We start from the raw sequence: 20,279 nt of genomic DNA, 5'->3' as shown, positions 1-20,279 counted from the left end.
TCCACCTAACGTTAAGTCAGCCCACCACGAACACTTCCTGATTCAGCACAAACTTCCCGTGAACCCTATGCTGTGAACACCCCCAACACTGCCCTTCAGCCTAAAGGGAAATCTGGACATGTCTCTAGACCTGAAGCTAACCCTCTCCCTACAAACACACCTAGAGCTGTCCTTCACCTGCACTCCGGGTTTAAGCTAACAATGGACCAACTACTATACCGAATTCTCACACGTTCCTGAGTTTTCCACCAGCTCCTAATGCTCCTCTGGGCCCTGACACCAGCCGTGGCACTGAACTGCTTGCTAAGTCTAACCCTACCACTACACATGAATATAACCACACGAAGGAACTTTTCATAAAACTAGCTGGAGACCCAAATCCTAATCCTAACACTCATTCCGAACCTCCTGCTACCTGGGTCGGTAAACTTGGCCCTCACCTGAACACTAATCCTCTACCTGAATCTACCCCTACAACAGGCGCTCCTTGGAAACATAAGCCTTTCCCTAACACTAACCTAACATCGTCTCTATCACTACCCTTAGCCTCGTGTATGACCCGTATGGTAAACTTGTTTTCACCCTCACACCAAACCTTACGTTCACGCTGATATTAACCCTAACCTTCAAGGTGTTTCCCAACCTCACCCTAAAACTGGGCCTATCGCAGACCCTAACGCAGTCCCTGTCGCTCACACTACATGAAGCCTAACTGTACAGATGTTCATAGACTTAAACCTGTGTGCTACCTATACCTCTAGCATTTGCGCAACCTAACCCTAAATGTGTCCCTAATGGGCCTCCCAACATAATCCTGTCTCCAACTGCAAGTGACCCTAAAGCTGGCACTGAACCTGTCTCGGGCCCTCATCCAAACAGTGGCCCTTACTCTAAAGCTAATGGTTCCGTTAACCCTACCTTTCAATCTGTTTCCAACCTCAAACCTATCCCTGATCCTCTCCCTCAACCTAGGCCTAACCCCGTCCACAGCCTTGACCTTACCTGTGTTTCCCACTTGAATCCTCACCCTGTTTCCTGGCCTAAACTTCACCCTCTACCTAAAGTTAACTCAGCCCAGCACGAACATTTCCTGATTCAGCAGAAACTTCCCGTGATCCCTGTTGCAGTGAACACTCCCAACACTGCCCCTCAGCCTAAAGGGAAACCTGGACATATCTCTAGACCTGAATCTAACACTCTCCCTAGAACCACACCTAGAGCTGTCCTTCACCTGTACTCCGGATCTAAAGCTAACAATGGAACGACTACTAAACCGAATTCTGACATTTTCCTGAGTTTTACACCAACTCCAAATGTTCCTCGGGTCCCTGACACCAGCACTGGCACTGAATTGCTCGCTAAGTGTAACCCTGCCACTACACCTGAATATAACCGCACGAAGGAACTTTTCATAAAACTAGCTGGAGACCCAAATCCTAATCCTAACACTCATTCCCAACCTCCTGCGAACCGGGTCGGTAAACTTGGCCCTCACTTGAACACTTAACCTCTACCTGAATCTACCCCTACAACAGGCGATCCTTGGAAAACTAGGCCTTTCCCTAATGCTAACCTAACACCGTCTCTAACACTACGGTGAGCCTTGTATTTGACCCGTATGGTAAACTGGTTTTCACCCTCACACCAAACCCTACGTTCACGCTGATACTAACCCTAACCTTCAAGTTGTTTCCCAAGCTCACCCTAAAACTGGGCCTATCGCAGACTCTAACACAGTCCCTATCGCTCACACTACCTAAGCCTAACTGTACAGCTGTTCATAGACTTAACCCTGTCTCCTCCCTAAACCTCTTGCATTTGTGCAACCTAAACCTAAATGTGTCCCTAACTGGTCCTCCCAACATAATCTTGTCTCCAACTGCAAGTGATCCTAAAGCTGGCAATGAACCTGTCTCGGGCCCTCATCCAAACACTGGCCCTTACTCTAAAGCTATCGGTTCAAATAACCCTACTTTTCACTCTGTTTCCAACCGCAAACCTATTACTGTTCCTCTCCCTCAACCTAGGCCTAACCCGTTCCATAGCCTTGACCTTACCTGTGTTTCCCACCTGAATCCTCACCCAGTTTCCTCCACGAAACCTCACCCTCCACCTAACATTAACTCAGCCCACCCCGAACACTTCCTCATTCATCAGAAACTTCCCGTGAACCGTGTTCCTAAGAACACAGCTAGCACTGCCCCTCAGCCTAAAGTGAAAGCTGCTCATATCTCTAGACCTGAACCTAACATTTTCCCTAGAACCACAGCTAGAGCTGTGCTTCACCTGCACTCGAGTTCCAAAGCTGACATGGGCCCGACACTTAACCAGAATTCGCACAATGTGTTGATTTTTCCACCAACTCCTAATGCTCCTCCTGGCCCTGATGCCAGCCCTTGCACTGAACTGTTCCCTAAGACTAACCTTACCCCTACGCCTGAATAAAACCATACGTAGGAACTTTTCATGAATCCTAGCTGGAGACCCAAATCCTAATCCTAACACTCATTCCCAACCTCCTCCTAACCGAGTTGGTAAACTTGGCCCTCACCTGAACACTAATCCTCTACTTGAATCTACCCCTACAACAGGCGGTCCTTGGAAACCTAGGCCTTTCCTTAACCCTAACCTAACACTGTCTCTAACACTACCCCTAGCCTCGTATTTGACTCATATTGTAAACTGGTTTTCACCCTCACACAAAACCATACGTTTATGCTGATCCTAACCCTAGCCTTCAGGTGTTTCCCAACCTCACCCTAAAACTGGGCCTATCGCAGACCCTAACGCAGTCCCTATCGCTCACTCTACCTGAAGCTTAACTGTACAGTTGTTCATAGACTTAACCGTCTCTCCTCCCTAAACCTCTAGCATTCGTGCAACGTAACCCTAAATGTGTCCCTAACTGGACCTCCCAACATAATCCTGTCGCCAACTGCAAGTGTCCCAAAAGCTGGCACTGAACCTGTCTCTGGTCCTCTTCCAAACACTTGCCCTTACTCTAAACCTAATGGTTCCCTGAACCCTACCTTTCAAACTGTTTTCAACCGGAAACCTATCCCTGATTCTCTACCCCAACCAATCCTAACCCGGTCCATAGCCTTGTCCTTACCTGTATTTCCCAACCGAAACCTCACCCTGTTTCCTCGGCGAAACCTAACCCTTAACTAACATTAACTCAACCCACCATGAACACTACCTGATTTAGCAGAAACTTCCCATGAACCGTGTTCCTAAGAACACCCCTAACACTGCCCCTCAGTCTAAAGGGAAAGGTGGACATGTCTCTATTTCTGAACCCAACACTGTCCCTAGAAGCACACCTACAGCTGTCCTTCACCTGCACTCTGGATCTAAAGCTAACAATGGACCGACTCCTAAACCGAATTCTCACAATGTCTTGAGTTTTCCAACAACTCCTAATGCTCCTCCTGGCCCTGACGCCAGCCCTGGTACTGAATTGTTCCCTAATCCTAAACCTACTCCTACCCATAAATATAACCTTATGTAAGAACTTTTCATAAACCCTAGCTGGAGACCCAAATATTAATCCTAGCACTGTCTCCCAACCTCCTCCTAACTGAATTGTTAAACTTGACCCTCAGCTGAACGTTAATCCTCTACCTGAAACTACTCCTACAACAGGCACTCTTTGGAACGTAGGCCTTTCCCTTACCCTTGCCTAACACTGTCTTTAACACGACCCCTAGCCTCGTATTTGACCCATATGGTAAACTGTTTTTCACACTCTCCCAAAACCCTACAATCACGCTGATACTAACACTAACCTTCACGGTGTTTCCCAACCTCACCCTAAAACCGGGCCTATCTCTGACCCTAAGACAGTCCCTATCGCTCACCCTACCTGAAGCCTAACTCTACAGCTGTTCATATACCTAACCCTGACTCTTTCCTAAACCTCTAGCGTTCACGCAACATATCCCTAATTGTGTCCCTAACTGGGCCTCTCAATGTAATCTTGTCTCAAACTGCAAGTGACCATAAAGCTGGCCCTGAACCTGTCTCGTGCTCATCCAAACACTTACCCTACTCTAAAGCTAACCGTTCCCTGAACCCTACCTTTCAATCTGTTTCAAACCGCAAATCTATCCCTGATCCTCTCCCTCAACCTAATCCTAACCCGGTTCATAGCCTTGACCTTTCCTGTTTTTTCCCCCGAATCCTCACCGTTTTTCCTCGCCGAAACCTATCCCTCCACCTAACATTAATTCAGCCCACCACGAACACTTCGTGACTCAGCTGCAACTTCTGGTGAACCCTGTTTCTAAGAAAACCCCTAACACTGCCCCTCAGCCTAAAGCGAAGGCTGCACATTTCCCTAAACCTCAACCTAACACTCTCCCTAGAACCACAGCTAGAGCTGTCCTTTACCTGAACTCTGGTTCTAAAGCTAACACTGGCCCGACTCCTAACCCGAATTCTCACAGTGTCCTGAGTTTTCCACCAACTCCTAATGCTCCTCCTGGCCTGATGCCAGTCCTCGCACTGAACTGTTCCCTAATCCTAACCCAACCCCTACCCCTAATTATAACCATACGTAGGAATTTTTCATGAACCCTAGCTGGATACCAAATCCTAATCCTAGCACTGATCCCCAACCTCTTCTTAATCGAGTCGGTAAACCTGACCCTCACCTGAACGCTAATCCTCTACCTGAAACTACCCCTACCACAGGCGCTCTTTTGAAACCTAGGCCTTTCCCTAACCCTAGCCTAACACCATCTCTAACACTACCCCTAGCCTCTTTTTTGACCGATATGGTAAACTGGTTTTCACCCTCACACAAAACCCTACCTTCACGCTGATACTAACACTAACCTTCAGGGTGTTTCCCAACCTCACCCTAAAACTGGGCTTATTGTTGACCCTAACGCAATCCCTATCGCTCACCCTACCTGAATCGTAACTCTACAGCTGTTCATAGACCTAACCCTGACTCCTCCCTAAACCTCTATTGTTCACGCAACCTAACCTTAATTGTGTCCCTAACTGGTCCTCTCAATGTAATCCTGCCTCTACCTGCAAGTGAGCCTAAAGCTGGTCTTGAACCTGTCTCGGGCCCTCATCGAAACATGATGCTTACTCTAAAGCTAACGGTTCCCCGAACCCTGCCTTTCAATCTGTTTCCAACAACAAACCTATCCTTAATCCTCTCTCTCACTAGTCTTACTGTGTTTCCAGCTTTGAACTTAACAGTGTTTCTCAACCGAAAACTCACCGTGTTTCCCAGCTGAACCCAAACATTCCAGCTAACCTTAACTGAACCCAACACTAAGCCTCCTGACTAAGTGTAAAATTAGCGTTGAACAGGTCCCTAAGCCTACCCATAAACTGTACCTAACCCTAAAACGACACTCTACATATCCCTTGATCTGAACCTAACATTCTCCCTAGACCCAAACATAGAGCTGTCCTTAAACTGAACCCTGTTTCTAAATCTAACCCTTGCCTGACTCCTAACATGAATTCTCACACTGTCCTGAACAATCTACCAACTCTTAATGCTCTCCCTTACCTTGATGCTAATCCTGCCCCAGAAGTTTTCTCTAAGCCTAACCCTACCCCTTTCCCTACACGAAACTCTGTATCTGAACCTTCCACTAAACCTAACTGGAAACCCATGTCCTAACCCAAAAGCTGATCCCAAGCTTCCTCCTAACCGAGTCGGTAAACCTGGCCTTCACCTGAACACTAATCTCTCCCTGGAACTCCCCTTATCACTGTTGCTATTTTGAAATGTAACCCTTTCCCTAACTTTTGCCTAACACCGTCTGTGACACTAACCCTAGACTTTTATGTGATGCTTACTGTAACCCTGTTTCCACCCTAAGCCAAAACCCAACCGTCACGCTGTTACTAACAGTAACTACAATGGGGTTTCTAAACCTCACCCTAACACTGTCCCTATCACTCACCCTATCCCTCACCGTACCTGAACACTAACTCTACCCCTGTTCATAGACCCAAACCGAACTGCTTCCCTAAACCTATAGCGTTCCTGCCACCGACCCCTAACTCTGTCCCGAACTTTGTCTCTCAGCATAAACCAGTCTCTATCTGTAAGAAAGCCAAAAGCTGGCCCTGAACCTGTCTCTGAACCTAATGCAAAGCATGTCCCATACCCTAATGCTAACCGTATCCCTAACCCTAAATTTCACTCTGTTTCGAACCACAAACCTATCCTTAATCCTCTCTCTCACCATAATCCTACCTTGTTCCCAGCCTTGAACTTAACAATGTTTCCCAACTGAAAACTAACCTTGTTTCCCAGCCGAACCCGAACTTTCCAGCTAACCTTAACTGAACCCAACACGAAACCACTTGACTAAGTGTAAAATTACCGCTGAACCGTTCCCTAAGCCTACACATAACATGGCCCCTAACCCTCAAACGACAGCTCTACATATCCCTTGATCTGAACCTAACATTTTCCCTAGACCCAAACCTAGAGCTGTCCTTAAACTGAACCCCGTTTCTAAAGCTAACTCTGGCCCAACTCCTAACAGGAATTCTCACACTGTCCTGAGCGTTCCACCAAATCCTAATGCTCTCACTTACCCTGACGTTAACCCTGTCCCGGAACTTCTCTCTAAGCCTAAAACTACCCCTTTTCCTAAATGAAACTCTATATCTGAACCTTCCACTAAACCTAACTGGAAACCCAAATCTTAATCCAAAAACTGACCTGAAACCTCATCCTAACCGAGTCGGTAAACCTGGCCCTCACCTGAAGACTAAAGCTCTCCCTGAAAATACCCCTATCACTGTGGCTACTTTGAAACTTAACACTTTCCCTAACCTTCGCTTAACTATGTCTCTGACACTAACCCTGGCCTTCTATGTGACCCTTAGGGTAACCCTGTTTCCACCCTAAGCCAAAACCCAACCGTCACGCTGTTACTAACCCTAACCATAACGGTGTTACTAAACCTTACCCTAACACTGTCGCTATCACTCACCCTACCCCTCACCATACCTGAACCCTAACTCTACCCCTGTTCATAGACCTAACCCGAACTACTTCCCGAAACCTATAGCGCTCCCGCCACCGAACCCTCTGTCCCAAACTTTGTCTCTCAATGTAAACCTGTCTCTAACTGTAAGAAAGCTTAAAGCTAGCCTTGAATCTGTCTCGAATATTAATCCAAACCCTGTCCCCTACCCTACGGCTAAACTTGTCCCTAACCCTAAATTTCACTCTGTTTCGAACCCCAAACAAGTCCCTAACCTTCTCCCTCACCGTAGTCCTAATCCTGTCCCTGACATTGACCTTAACAGTGTTTCCCAACCGAACCCCAAATCTGTTACCCAGTCACTCCTAACCCTCCCCCTCACCTTTTCTCAGCCTGACACGAACCCTTCCTGACTCAGTAGAAACTTACCATTAACCCTGTCCCTAAGCCTATCCCTAACACTGCCCCTCATCCTAAAGCGAAAGCTCCACATGTCCCTAGGCCTGAACCTATCACTCTCCCTTGACCCAAAACTATAGCTGTCCCTATCCTGAATTCTGTTTATACAGCCAACTCTGGTCTGACTCCTAACCCGAATTCTCACACTGTCGTAGCGTTCCACCAACTCCTAATGCTCTCCCTTACCCTGACGCTAACCCTGTCTGGGAATTTTTCTTCTAAGCCTAACCATACCCCTTTACCTACATGAAACTCTATATCTGAACCTTCCATTAAATCTAACTGGAAACCCATATCCTAACCCCAAAACTGACCCCAATTCTCCTCCTAACTGAGTCGGTAAACCTGGCCCTCACCTAAACGCTAAACATCTCCTTGAAACTACCCCTATCACTGTGGCTATTTCGTAACCTAACACTTTCGCTAACCCTCGCTTAACACCGTCTGTGTCACTAACCCTTGCCTTCTATGGGACTCTTACGGTAACCCTGTTTCCACCCTAAGCCAAAACCCAACTGTCATGCTGTTACTAACAGTAACAATAACGGTGTTTCTAAACCTCACCCTAACACTGTCCCTATCGCTCACCTACCCCTCACCATACCTGAACCCTATTGCTACCCCTGTTCATAGACCTAACACGAACTCCTTCCCGAAACCTACAGCGTTCCCACCACTGACCCCTAACTCTGTCCCGAAATTTGTCTCTCAAAGTAAACCTGTCTCTAACTGTAAGAAAACCAAATGCTGGCCCTGAACCTGTCTTTAAACCTAATCCAAAGCATATCCCATACCCTAATGCTAATGGTGTCCCTAACCCTAGATTTCACTCTGTTTGCAACCGCAAACCTATCCCTAATCCACTCTCTCACCATAGTACTACCCTGTTGCCAGCCTTGAACTTAACAGTGTTGCCCAACCGAAAACTAACCTTGTTTCCCAGCCAAACCTGAACCGTCCAGCTAACCTTAACTGAACCCAACACTAAACCTCCTGACTAAGGGTAAAATTCCCATTGAACCGGTCCCTAAGCCTACCCATAACACGCCACTAACCCTAAAAACGACAGCTCTACATATCCCTTGATCTGAACCTAACATTCTCCCTAGACCCAAACCTAGAGCTGTCCTTAACTGAACCCTGTTTCTAAAGCCAACCCTGGTCTGAGTCCTAACATGAATTCTCACACTGTCCTGAGCGTTCCACCAACTCCTAATGCTCTCCCTATCCCTGAAGCTAATCCTGTCCCAGAACTTCTCTCTAAGCCTAACCCTACCCCTTTCCCTAAAAGAAACTCTATGTCTGAACCTTCCACTAAACCTAACTGGAAACCCAAATCCTAACCCAAAAATTGACCCCAAGCCTCCTCCTAACCGAGTTGGTAAACCTGGCCCTCACCTGAATGCTAAACCTCTCCCTGAAACTAACCCTATCACTGTGGCTATTTTGAAACGTAACCCTTTCTCTAACCCTCGTCTAACACCATCTCTGACACTAACCCTAGCCTTCTATGTGACCCTTACGGTAACCCTGTTTTCACCCTAAGCCAAAACCCAACTGTCACGCTGTTACTAACCCTAACCATTACGTTGTTTCTAAACCTCACCTTAACACTGTCCCTATCGCTCACCCTAACCCTCACTGTACCTGAACCCTAACTCTACCCCTGTTCAAACAACTAACCCGAACTCCTTCCCAAAACCTAGGGTGCTCCCGCCACTGAACCCTAACTATGTCCCGAACTTTGTCTCTCAATGTAAACCTGTCTCTAAATGTAAGAAAGCCAAAATCTGGCCCTGAACCTGTCTCTAACCCTAAATCAAAGCATGTCCCATAACCTAATGCCAACAGTGTCCCTAACCCTAAATGTCACTCTGTTTCGAACAGGAAACCTATCCCTAAGCCTCTCTCTCACCATAGTCCTACCCTGTTCCCAGCCCTGACCTTAACAGTGTTTCCCAACCGAACCCTAACCTTGTTTCCCAGCAAATCCGAAACTTCCAGCTAACCTTAACTGAACCCAACAACAAACCTCATGACTAAGTGTTAAATTACTGTTGAAACTGTCCCTAATACTACCCATAACATGGCCCCTAACCCTAAAACGACAGCTCTACATATCCCTTGATCTGAACCTAATATTCGCCCTAGAGCCAAACCTATAGCTGTCCCTATCCTGAACTCCGTTTCTAAAGCCAAATCTGGTCCGACTCCTAACCCAAATTCTCACACTGTTGAGCGTTCCACCAACTCCTAATGCTTTCCCTTACCCTTACATTAACCATGTCCTGAAATTTTTCTCTAAGCCTAACCCTACCCCTTTACCTAAACTAAACTCTATATCTGAACTTTCCACTAAACATAACTGGAAACCCAAATCCTAACCCAAAAACTGACCCCAAGCCTCCTTCTAACCGAGTCGGTAAACCTGGCCCTCACCTGAATGCTAAAGCTCTACCTGAAACTACTCCAATCATTGTCCCTATTTCGAAACCTAACCCTTTCCCTAACCCTCACCTAACGCTGTCTCTAACACTAACCCTTGCCTTCTATGTGACCCTTACGGTAACCTTGTTTTCACCCTAAGCCAAAACCCAACCATCACTCTGTTACTAACACTAAGGATAACGGTGTTTCTAAACCTCACCCTAACACTGTCCCTGTCAATCACCCTACCCCTCACCATACCTGAACCCTAACTCTACCCCTGTTCATAGATCTAACCCTAACTCCTTCACTAAACCTATAGCGCTCCCGCCATCGAACCCTAACTCTGTCCTGAACTTTGTCTCTCAATGTAAACCTGTCTCTAACTGTAAGAAAGCCTAAAGTTGGACCTGAACCTGTCTCGAACATTAATCCAAACCCTCTCTCCTACTCTATGGCTAATGGTGTCCCTAACCCTAAATTTCACTTGTTTTGAACCCCAAACAAATCCCTAACCCTCTCCTTCACAGTAGTCCTAATCCTGTCCCCGGCCTTGACCTTAACAGTGTTTCCCACCCGAACCCCAACCCTGTTACCCAGTCACCCCTAACCCTCACCCTAACCTTATCTCAGCCCAACACGAAGCCTTCCTGACTAAGTAGAAACTTACCATTAACCCTGTCCCTAAGCCTACCTCTAACACTGCCCCTACCCTTAAAATGACAGCTCTACATGTACCTTGATCTATCTATCTATCTATCTATCTATCTATCTATCTATCTATATATATAGAGAGAGACACACACACACACACACATATATATATTTTTAAAATATTTTTATTGGGAAATTGGGGGAGGGGAACAGACAAGTTGCTGTCCTTTTGTTCTCAGTCTAGTTTTGGAGGACGTTGCTTCACTGGCCCAAGTTGGCACCATCATTGCACTCTTCTCGGGCGAGGCAGATCAGTCGCTGACTTCTGGATGGCTGCTCACAGCGGCTGCTGGCTGCTCACGCTGGCTGCTGGCTCCACACGGTAGCCCATGGCAACCCACTGCAGCAGGGGCTGTACCCTACGCCGTTGCCGGTGACCCACAGCAACCCAGCTCCAGGTTGATCTGTTGTTCAGCATCTTAGCTGCAGATGGCAGTGTCACTGGCCCTCATGTGTGATCCCAACCAGGGCCCTGCTGCTCAGAGCTGGTGCTCCCAAGCGAATTCTTAACTACCTGAGCCACTCGGCCGGCCCCAGGCCTATAACATTTTTTAGTAAAAAGTTTACCTTTGCCTTAAGAAGCCCTGCTCATTGTTTCTGTGCATCTAGGTTAACGCACCTCTGAAATACCTCTTTTCAGAACCCTCTGAAGCTTAACTGCCCTTAAAGAGCACATAATATTATTAACCATCCTGTAATCCACTCCCCATGTTGCTTTCTCCCACCTTCATGTAATCTTACATACCTCCTTAATTCCAAATGCATAAAAAGAGCTGCAAACTTTTATTCCGATAAGCATTTTTCTCAGTCTGTTGAGTTCTTGCTTCCAGGTATATACTCTGTCTGTCTCAAATAAATTTTGATAACAATTCTGTACTTTTTGGACATTTTGCATACATACATTGAATCTTTAGGTTGTTTTAGGTAGTATATACATCTCTACAATATTAAGTCTCCTGATCCATGAACATGAAATGCCTTTCCATTTACTTGTGCCTTCTTTAATTTTATTTCATCAATGTTTTATCGTTTTCAGTGCATGAGTCTTTCACGTGCTTGGTTAGGTTTATTTTAAATTATTTAATTCTTTTTGATGCTATTATAGAAGGGGTTATTTTCTTAAGATCCTTTTTGGATTGTTTATTGTTCTGCATTGAAATACAACTGCTTTTTGAGTGTTGATTTTCTATCCTGGAACTTTGCTGAATTGATTTATTAGTTCTAACAGGGTTTTTTGTGGAATCTTTAGGAATTTCTACAAATAAGATCCCATCATCTGCAAACAGAAATAATTTTACTTCTTGCTCTCCAAATTAGATGCCTTTTTGTTTCCTTTATTTTTCTAATGTTCTAGCTAGGACTTCTAGTGCTATGCACATTACAAAAAATTTCTTGGGGCCGAGAGATCAAAGAAAGAAGCTGACAACTCTATCATTACATCAAGAGTTTATTAAGGGAACTTACACACAAGGCACGTCTTGGGTTGCAGCGAGACAACATGGATGCCCTCCGTGAAGTTTGGCAGGGGCTTAGGGGTTATACAGAACAGGGCAAGGTGGATGGGGGTATGGAGTGTGACCACCCCAGATAAGAGGGACATCCTTACATGCTAGCTTCGGGAAGAGCAATGGCTGTTCCAGGAATCAGCATGAACCAGCATAGTGGAGGGGTCAATGAGATAGTCTCTGGGGACTCTGGGGGATGCAATCTCTGTTCCGGCCTGCATCTTGCTGGACATAGCATGAGGGTCTGACATCGGTCATCTCATGGAACAGTCTCTCCTCCCCAGTGCTTAGTAGAAGAGGAAAGAGTGGGCCTCCTTGACTTCTTCTTGATCTTAGAGAAAAAAGCTTTCAATGTTTCTTTTTTTTAAGTTTTTTCTTTTTCTTTTTTTTAGATTTTTTTTATTGGGGAATCAGGGGAAGGGGAACAGACAAGTTGCTGTTGTTTTTTTCTTCAGTCTCGTTCTGGAGGACGTTGCTTCACTGGTCCAAGCTGGCACCATCATTGCACACTTCCTGGGCGAGGCAGATCAGTTGACGGCTTCTGGACGGCTGCTCACGCTGTCTGCTGGCCACACACAGTAGCCCATGACAACCCACTGTCACAAGGGCTGCAGTCCATGCCATCGCCGGCGACCCACGGCAGCCCAGTTCCAGGTCGAACTGTTGTTCAGCATCTTAGGGGTAGAGAGCAGTGTCACTGGCCCTTATATGTGGGATCCGAACCAGGGCCCTCTGGCATCCCAAGCCAGTTCTTTACCAATGCGCCACTCGGCTGGCCCAGCTTTCAGTTTTTCACTGTTAGAGGAGGACTTTTCATATTTGACCTTTATATTGAGGTAATTTACTTCTGTTCCAAGTTTGTGGAGTATTTTTGTCATGAAAGGCCAATTTATTTTTTAAATAAATGTAACAGATACCTTATGAATGTAGGATGAAACATAGATGAAGTTTGTCTATTTTTAAACATTTTAAGAAAACTAGTTGATGCCCCCAATAGAAGCATAGGCCTTAATGATACCTCAGAAACCATTTCCAGTGATTTGTGCTTATCACGCTCTGATTCAGAATTCTGCGTCCCTAATAAGAAGCTCCAGATTTTGGAAAAATTTACCAACCAAAAAACAGCTTTCTCATCACCTTTCAGTCAAACCTTCTCAGGTGGCCCTCCGAGTGGAACAGAGTAAACGCCACAAGGTGAGTATTTTCCAAATCCTGTTGACAAGAAAATCTTCCTATGGATCCAAATTCAGGTAAGAGTAGGAACTTCAGAGTATTCTAGGGACTGCTCACTTTCTATTCTGATCTCTTCTACCCAGTGTCAATATCTTCATCATTTTATTAGTTAATAACACCACCAACAATAGGTATTACCACTTGTTTTATTTTCACAATGTTTCAGACTTTATTTTAAGAATTTTACATGAATAAACTTACAACAATCCTGAGGTAGATAGTATAACTATTTATAGATGAGGAAACTGAGGATTCAGAGATACAAAAACGTTTGATTATATGTCTGAGATCACATTGTCAGGGGTGGTGCAATGTAATCCAAGGTCCTTCTCTAAACCACTTACAACCTCATTAGAGCTTTCATAGTTTGATAAAGTTTACACTGTCTCATACATGGTTACATCATTCATCTGCCTGATGAGCTCAACCTCAGTTCTTTCTGCCATGCTACATTGAGAGTTGCCATGCTGTATTGAAAGCTCTTCTGACTCAGGGAAGCTTTCTCCTATGCAGGCAATTTGTGCAGTGGACGGTCCCAGGTGAGGGAGGATAGAGGACCCCAGCCTCAGAGCCTCCCCCTCTAGTTAAAGGAAACACATCCTGTCCCTGAGAACCCTCAGGGTTGATGACTGAGAAGCAACAGATAATAAAACAATTTCAGGACTTCATGTTGTTCACTCACTATTCCACAGACACTCATCCCTCTGTAAAGACTTTGTATGGGTCAGTCACTATTCCAGACACTCATCCCTTAGCAGCTGATTTCAAATGCTCTTTCCTGTAGGAGGAAGTAACAGATTCTTTCTCTGAGCTTAATCATGTGGTTTGGAATTGTTTGGAATCAATGCCTCTCTCTGCATTGCGGGCTCTTTGAGAAGCTGGTCCATGCCTGATTCTTCTCAGATGTCTCAGCCCCAGACCAGGGACCCTGAGGGCCACCTTATTGTTTTCTGAAAGTAATTTAACATTTACAAATTAAACTAGAAGTGTGAGGGACAGTGAATGCTGAAGATAGTATCTGTGAGTTAGATTTCAAATAAGGAAACAGCTGAAGGGGTATATTGATAGCAGGACTGTAATCGCACATGTGTATTGTGTTAAATGGCTCAGAAAACACTTTGGTGAATACTGTTACATGTTATGGTCACTAGCACATTAACAATGACCATGTTATGGATCAGGAAACTAAAGAGAACTAGCGTGTGGTACAACCTTATTCAAACAGCTAATCGAATTACAAATATTCTTTCCAAGATAGAGCAATATGCAAATTTAGCATATTTTTTTATTATCTGGATAGGTTTCTCCCAAACATTTCTTTGTTCTAACCCTCCCCCCTGAACCCCTGTCCCCCTCACTCTTACGGAGAAAGTTGGAAGGCAAGAGACTTAGGGCATGGGTTCTCGTCTTGGACTCACTGCCCACATAGGCCCTTTTTGTTCCATCTATTGTTCACACTCCCCAGGAACTTCCAAGGGTGGTTGAATTGTTAATTAAAGCCATGCCTATGAAAACACACCATAAGCCCTAAAGGATTAAGGAAACACAGGTTATCTTTTTATATGTGGCTCTCACATTGAAGGCAACACCCAGGGCACCATCAAGGAACAAACCTACTTTGAAGGAATTGTCAGGAACAATTGGCAAGTGGCTCAGAGCAGGCCCAAAAACCAGCATCCCCTCCTGGAGAAGTAAGTACCTCTGGACAGCATTCTAGGCAAAAATTGGGTAAGAGAAAATAATTTGTGGACTTTAGTTCCTCAGAGTCCTCTGGAAAGGTTGATAAGTATGGCCTAGGTATGTGGGGTGGACTTTGGGATTAAGGTGGACTAAGCTGAGACCTGAGGTTAGCACTGGGGCTCTGGGCAAATCTTATACATTCTCTGGGCTCCTGAATGCTAATCTGTAAAATGAAGATAAGGATACCTTGCTCATATATTGTTTGGAAGCATTAAATTGCATTTAAAATAATTGACACATCCAAGTTCTCCAGTAAATCAATCTATGATAATAGTGAACATGCTTTCTTGGTGTTGTATACCCAGGTCTTTGCTCAATGCCTAACACATAATGTGCCCTCAACAAATATTTTCTGAATGAGTAGATTTGTGAATGGACCATTTTGTAAACTGAAAGGCTGGGAAGTTAAATCTGATAATGGGAAGAGTTAGAAACTAAAATTGAATCAGCCACCTGTAGTCAGTGTGGAGTCTGAGTCTCTGAACCAACAGTTAAGGAAGGAAGAACAGAGTACACAGAAAGACAGGTGATAATTTGATAGGGGGAGATTTTGTGTTTTCTGGCAAAACAGGGACTAACACTCTAGAGCCCACCTCGCTCACCCACTCTTGCCCAACTTAGGACTCAGGAGAAAGAAGATTGAAGTGAAGATGTACATCCTGTGGGAAAGAAGAGGCTGTACTTACCAAGAGGTGAGCGAGCCCGAGGACCATGACTACCTGTGTAAGTGACCCTCACAAACAAGGCTGTTACGTCTTGGTACAATAGATTCGAATGGTCATGAGGTCCCCACGTCATCCCCTTCCTCTCGTGGCCTGGAGTACAGGATTGAGGCTCAGTGATGTGACTGCCCAGGCTGTCTCTGAAGCTCTCTATGTTCAGGAACACGCACCACACCTTCCCTAACCCCTGTTGCTCTCACCTCCAGATTGCGAGATGTGTCAGAACTTCTTCATTGACAGCTGTGCTACTAATGGGCCCCCTACATTTGTAAAAGACTGTGCAGTGGACAAGGGGCACCCCAACCACTCAGTCCTCACTCTGCCCCCTGGGCTGAGAATCAGACCCTCAGGCATCCCTGAGGCTGGGCTTGGAGTGTGGAACGAGGTGTCTGATTTGCCGCTGGGTCTGAACTTTGACCTCTACGAGGGCCATATCACAGAAGATGAAGAGGCAGCCAACAGCGGATACTCCTGGCTGGTGTGAAGCATCCACCTGTCCCTTGTCCCCTGTACCCTGTAGGTAGAGGGCCCCCACCTACATGCTGGGACGTGCATGAGGACGATATATTTAGTTCTGTGTGCTGAGTGCAATTTGCGTGAACATGGCGCTCCCATCTGAAAACAGGAGGGTAAGTGGGAGAAGAGTGGTGCAGACACAGCGGAGCACTTCCTCCGTGTGGGGCTCCTCCTGAGTGGACAGGTGGACTCAGGCATGTAGATGGTGAGCGAGACGCACATCATGTGGTCATAGCTGACAGTGGGATCCATGCAGGCTGAAAGCGCCTGGGTGACAGTAGGGTGGGATGATTATTCTATTACCTCTCCTCCCAAACAAAGTCTTTAACTTCATTTCCTGAACCTCAGATCACCAAAGGGAGAAACTGCTCTGAGTATGGGGATGGAAAGGACAAATCCCAGGCCAACTGGATGAGGTAAGGCCGGAGATTCCCTGGGTTCTAGACAGGACACTCATTGACCACAAGCCCCTAGTCCTCCCCTTCTCATCAAGCCTCCCTCAGTGGTCCTCCACAACCCCCTGTTCCTCTTTTTCCTCCACACAGCACTCTTTCGTACCAAGAGACTTTAGGAAAAAAGGAGATAAAATATAGCACATGTCCTCAAAATGTATGTCTCTATGCTAGACAAACTTTGGGCCCTGGAAAAAACCTTGAGGAGATTAGATTCACTGGGAAAATGGATTCACACTTTTAATTTATCTAATGAACACTTATATAGACAGTGGGATTCATTACTTACACAGATCACACAACCCTGGTCCTTAGGGACAACTTACTGCAGGCAGACATAAAACAATTGATGTTACCAATATTTAACTATAATTTTCCCATTTTTGAGAAGGTCACGGTGCCAGGATAGCCTAAAACAAGGAACCTTTGATCTGTGAGGAAACAAAGCACCCTAGCCACGGTTATAAGCAGACCTGGGTCCTGAAGCCTGCAGAGCACGAATGAGTCACAGGCTGGCCATGGGCCCCTTGGCCTCACGACCCAGCCCCTTTCCTTGAGGGGCTCTCTTTTATCGGGGGGTACAGAATGTGAATGAGCTTTATTGTCCTGTCTTACTGTGCTGTGACAGAGACCGCTGAGGGCAGGGGGAAGCCTTCTAGTCAGCAACTGGACGCAGGAGTCCATAGGACATTGTGAGAGGGGCTTAGATGCGGACAGAGCATCCCCCAGGAGTGAAGTTCACGGGGCAGTGGGCAACATCAGAGCCTGAAGGCTTTCAGTATCAGCAGGGGAGCTTGGCATGCATCTGACATGTAGTGGGAACTTATCACCGGTGGTTTTCCTTCCTTTCGCCTGTCTCAATCCCAAGTATGTGAACTGTGCTTGGGATGACGAAGAGCAGAACCTGGTGGCATATCAGTATCATAGGCAGATTTTCTACCGAACCTGCCAGGTCGTCAGGCCGGGCTTTGAAATGCTGGTCTGGTACGGGGACGAGTATGGCCACCAGCTGGGCATCAATTTGGGCCGAAATTGGAAGCAAAAGCTCAGGGAAAGGACAGGTGGGCAGCTTGGCTCTTTTTCAAAATGGCAAGAAAAGAAAGGGTTCTTGGAAAGGCCCCTTGCCCAACTCGTAGGGTACAATCCAGTCTAAAGTCAGTAGAATTTCAAATCAGATGCTTCGGAAATGAAGGATTCATTTCATACACCTTTGATTCTTAGGAACAATTTTGATATTTTTTATTTTTGTCCTCATTTTTTTATCCCCCAGCTGCATTTCAGATTAATATCCGTTTACAGTCAATGGGACCTAGGCACTTTGTCTTGTCCAGTCTGAGTCCCACTTCCCGAAGGAGACCCAGGCCCATAGGGGTCCTCAGTCAAACACCTTTTTGAATGGGAGACTCAGATTCAGGGCTACGCAGATGGTCCCTGTAACGATGACTCTATCCTCCCTCCACATTTGTCGGTCCCCAGGCTGGGTGTCTCCTGACTCCACAGATCCCTTCCCCATGTAGGACGTCACTGAGGCCAATTCCACCTAAGTCATCAAGAGTGTTCTCAGCTCTCAACAGAGTAAAATAGCTGCTGACACTGTGTCATGTGATACGCTTTTTAAAAGAATAAATTCAGACAAGTACATTTGAGGTTCTAATGGGCTTTATTCATGAGTCAGCAGAAACCTGTGTAGCAACTACCAGGGCACCCCAAAGGATTGTACAAGATGGATGGTTTTTATATGAAGAAGGGTGGGCAAGGGAGTTAACAAAAGAAAGGATTATGTGTGAGTGGAGACATCTTTGGGGGAAGAGTTTTTATCAGGCAGATTGCCTCTTCTTTCTATGGGGAGGGAGGGGGAGGGTTCACAGACAACCTTTACTGGTATTGACCAGAAAACTCCAGAATGGTTGATGAAGACGGTGTCTGGGAGAGGCTGAGACTGCAGTTAGATCAGGTATTAAATCTAGGTTTGGCTTCATGGGCTTTTAGCATGAGTGGCACTGTTTGGGGCCTGTGGTTTTTCTCTTTAATGTGACTTACAAGAGAAGTCTATGGGGAAAGGTCACTGCAGTGCCATCTATATAAGGACTGAAACTGCCTCTGATGCTTCTTGAAAGTCCCTACTCTGGGCAGTGTGTAGAAAAGGCCCTTGATAGGGGCTTTCTGGATTTCTGAAGATGTAGTGCATAAAAAATGGGATGAAAAAGTAGACTGTAAAGCAACATTTTGTGGGAGACAGAGCTTGTCTTATCAACACACGGAGAATGAGCAGTGGGCCTGGTGTCAGCAGGACACAGAGCATACGGCCCAGGCAGCCTTGTCAACACCTGCCCTGACTCAAACTTTCTCTTTTGGCAGGAACAAAACCAAAGATCCATCCCTGTTTCTCCTGCTCTGTGGCCTTTTCCAGTCAGAAACTCCTCAGCCAGCATGTGGGCTGCAGTCACCCCTCTCAGGTCCTTCCAGGAACATCAGCAGAAAACACCTAAAATCAGAGGAACCCTGCCCAGAGGATCTGAGTCAGCAGCAGCAAGAGACCGTCCCTCACAGCTGGAATGACAAAGCTGAAGGTCAAGAGGTCAAAGAAAGGTGCAAACCTTTGCTTAAAGTGATCAGGCAGAGGAGGATTCCAAGGGCCTTTTCCGAACCACCCAATGGACAAATGGGGGGCTGCAGGGAGCGTGAGAGAATGATGGAGGGAGAGCCCAGCACAGGCCAGAAGGTGAACCCAGAGGACACAGGCAAATTATCTGTGGGAGTAGAAATATCAAGAGCTGTAAATGTCAAGCAAGGCTTTCGTGATGGGTCACATCTCATTCAGCACCAGGGGACACACTCAGGGGAGAAACCCTATGTTTACGGGGAGTGTGGGCGAGGCTTGAGTGTAAACTCAGATCTCCTCAGACACAAGAGGACACACTCAGGGGAGAAACCCTACATTTGCGGGGAGTGTGGGCGAGGCTTCAATCAAAAGTCACATCTCATCACACACCAGAGGACACACTCAGGGGAGAAACCCTATGTTTGCAGTGACTGTGAGCGAGGCTTCAATCAAATGTCACATCTCATCACACACCAGAGGGCACACTCAGGGGAGAAATCCTATGTTTGTACGCAGTGTGGGCAAAACTTTACACGAAAATCAAGTTGCATCAGACAGCAGAAGATGCAGTCAAGGGAGAAGCCTCATGTTTGTGGGGACTGTGGGCGAGGCTTCCATAGTAAGCCAAGTCTCATCACACACCAGAGGACACACTCAGGGGAGAAGCCCTATGTTTGCACGCAGTGTGGGCGAGGCTTCAGTGAAAGCAAAATTCTCATCAGACACTGGAAGACACACTCAGGGGAGAAACCCTATGTTTGTATGCAGTGTGGGCAAAACTTTACATGAAAATCAAGTCACATCAGACACCAGAAGGTACACTCAGGGGAGAAGCCTCATGTTTGCGGGGACTGTGGGTGAGGCTTCCGTGATAAGCCAAGTCTCATCACACACCAGAGGACACACTCAGGGGAGAAGCCCTATGTTTGCAGGGA

At 46.2% G+C, this 20,279-nt stretch overlaps 1 protein-coding gene across 1 annotated transcript in view; it reads left to right on the top strand.

Moving 5' to 3' along the window:
* Positions 1 to 14,894: 14,894 nt before the first annotated feature.
* Positions 14,895 to 20,279, top strand: part of LOC109378400 (histone-lysine N-methyltransferase PRDM9-like) — a gene marked incomplete at its 5' end in the record, with an annotated part of 5,607 nt that continues 222 nt past the window's right edge. Inside the window, 8 exon segments of the mRNA XM_019634796.1 lie at positions 14,895 to 14,950; positions 14,952 to 15,040; positions 15,674 to 15,775; positions 15,981 to 16,252; positions 16,639 to 16,706; positions 17,610 to 17,803; positions 19,101 to 19,220; positions 19,223 to 20,263. Coding sequence (XP_019490341.1) covers positions 14,895 to 14,950; positions 14,952 to 15,040; positions 15,674 to 15,775; positions 15,981 to 16,252; positions 16,639 to 16,706; positions 17,610 to 17,803; positions 19,101 to 19,220; positions 19,223 to 20,263 — 1,942 coding nt within the window.

Source organism: Hipposideros armiger, unplaced genomic scaffold, assembly GCF_001890085.2.
Source record: "Hipposideros armiger isolate ML-2016 unplaced genomic scaffold, ASM189008v1 scaffold_1948, whole genome shotgun sequence".
NCBI lineage: Eukaryota > Metazoa > Chordata > Mammalia > Chiroptera > Hipposideridae > Hipposideros > Hipposideros armiger.
Note: the sequence above shows the minus strand (reverse complement) of the source record. Positions and strands in the feature narration are given on the sequence as shown.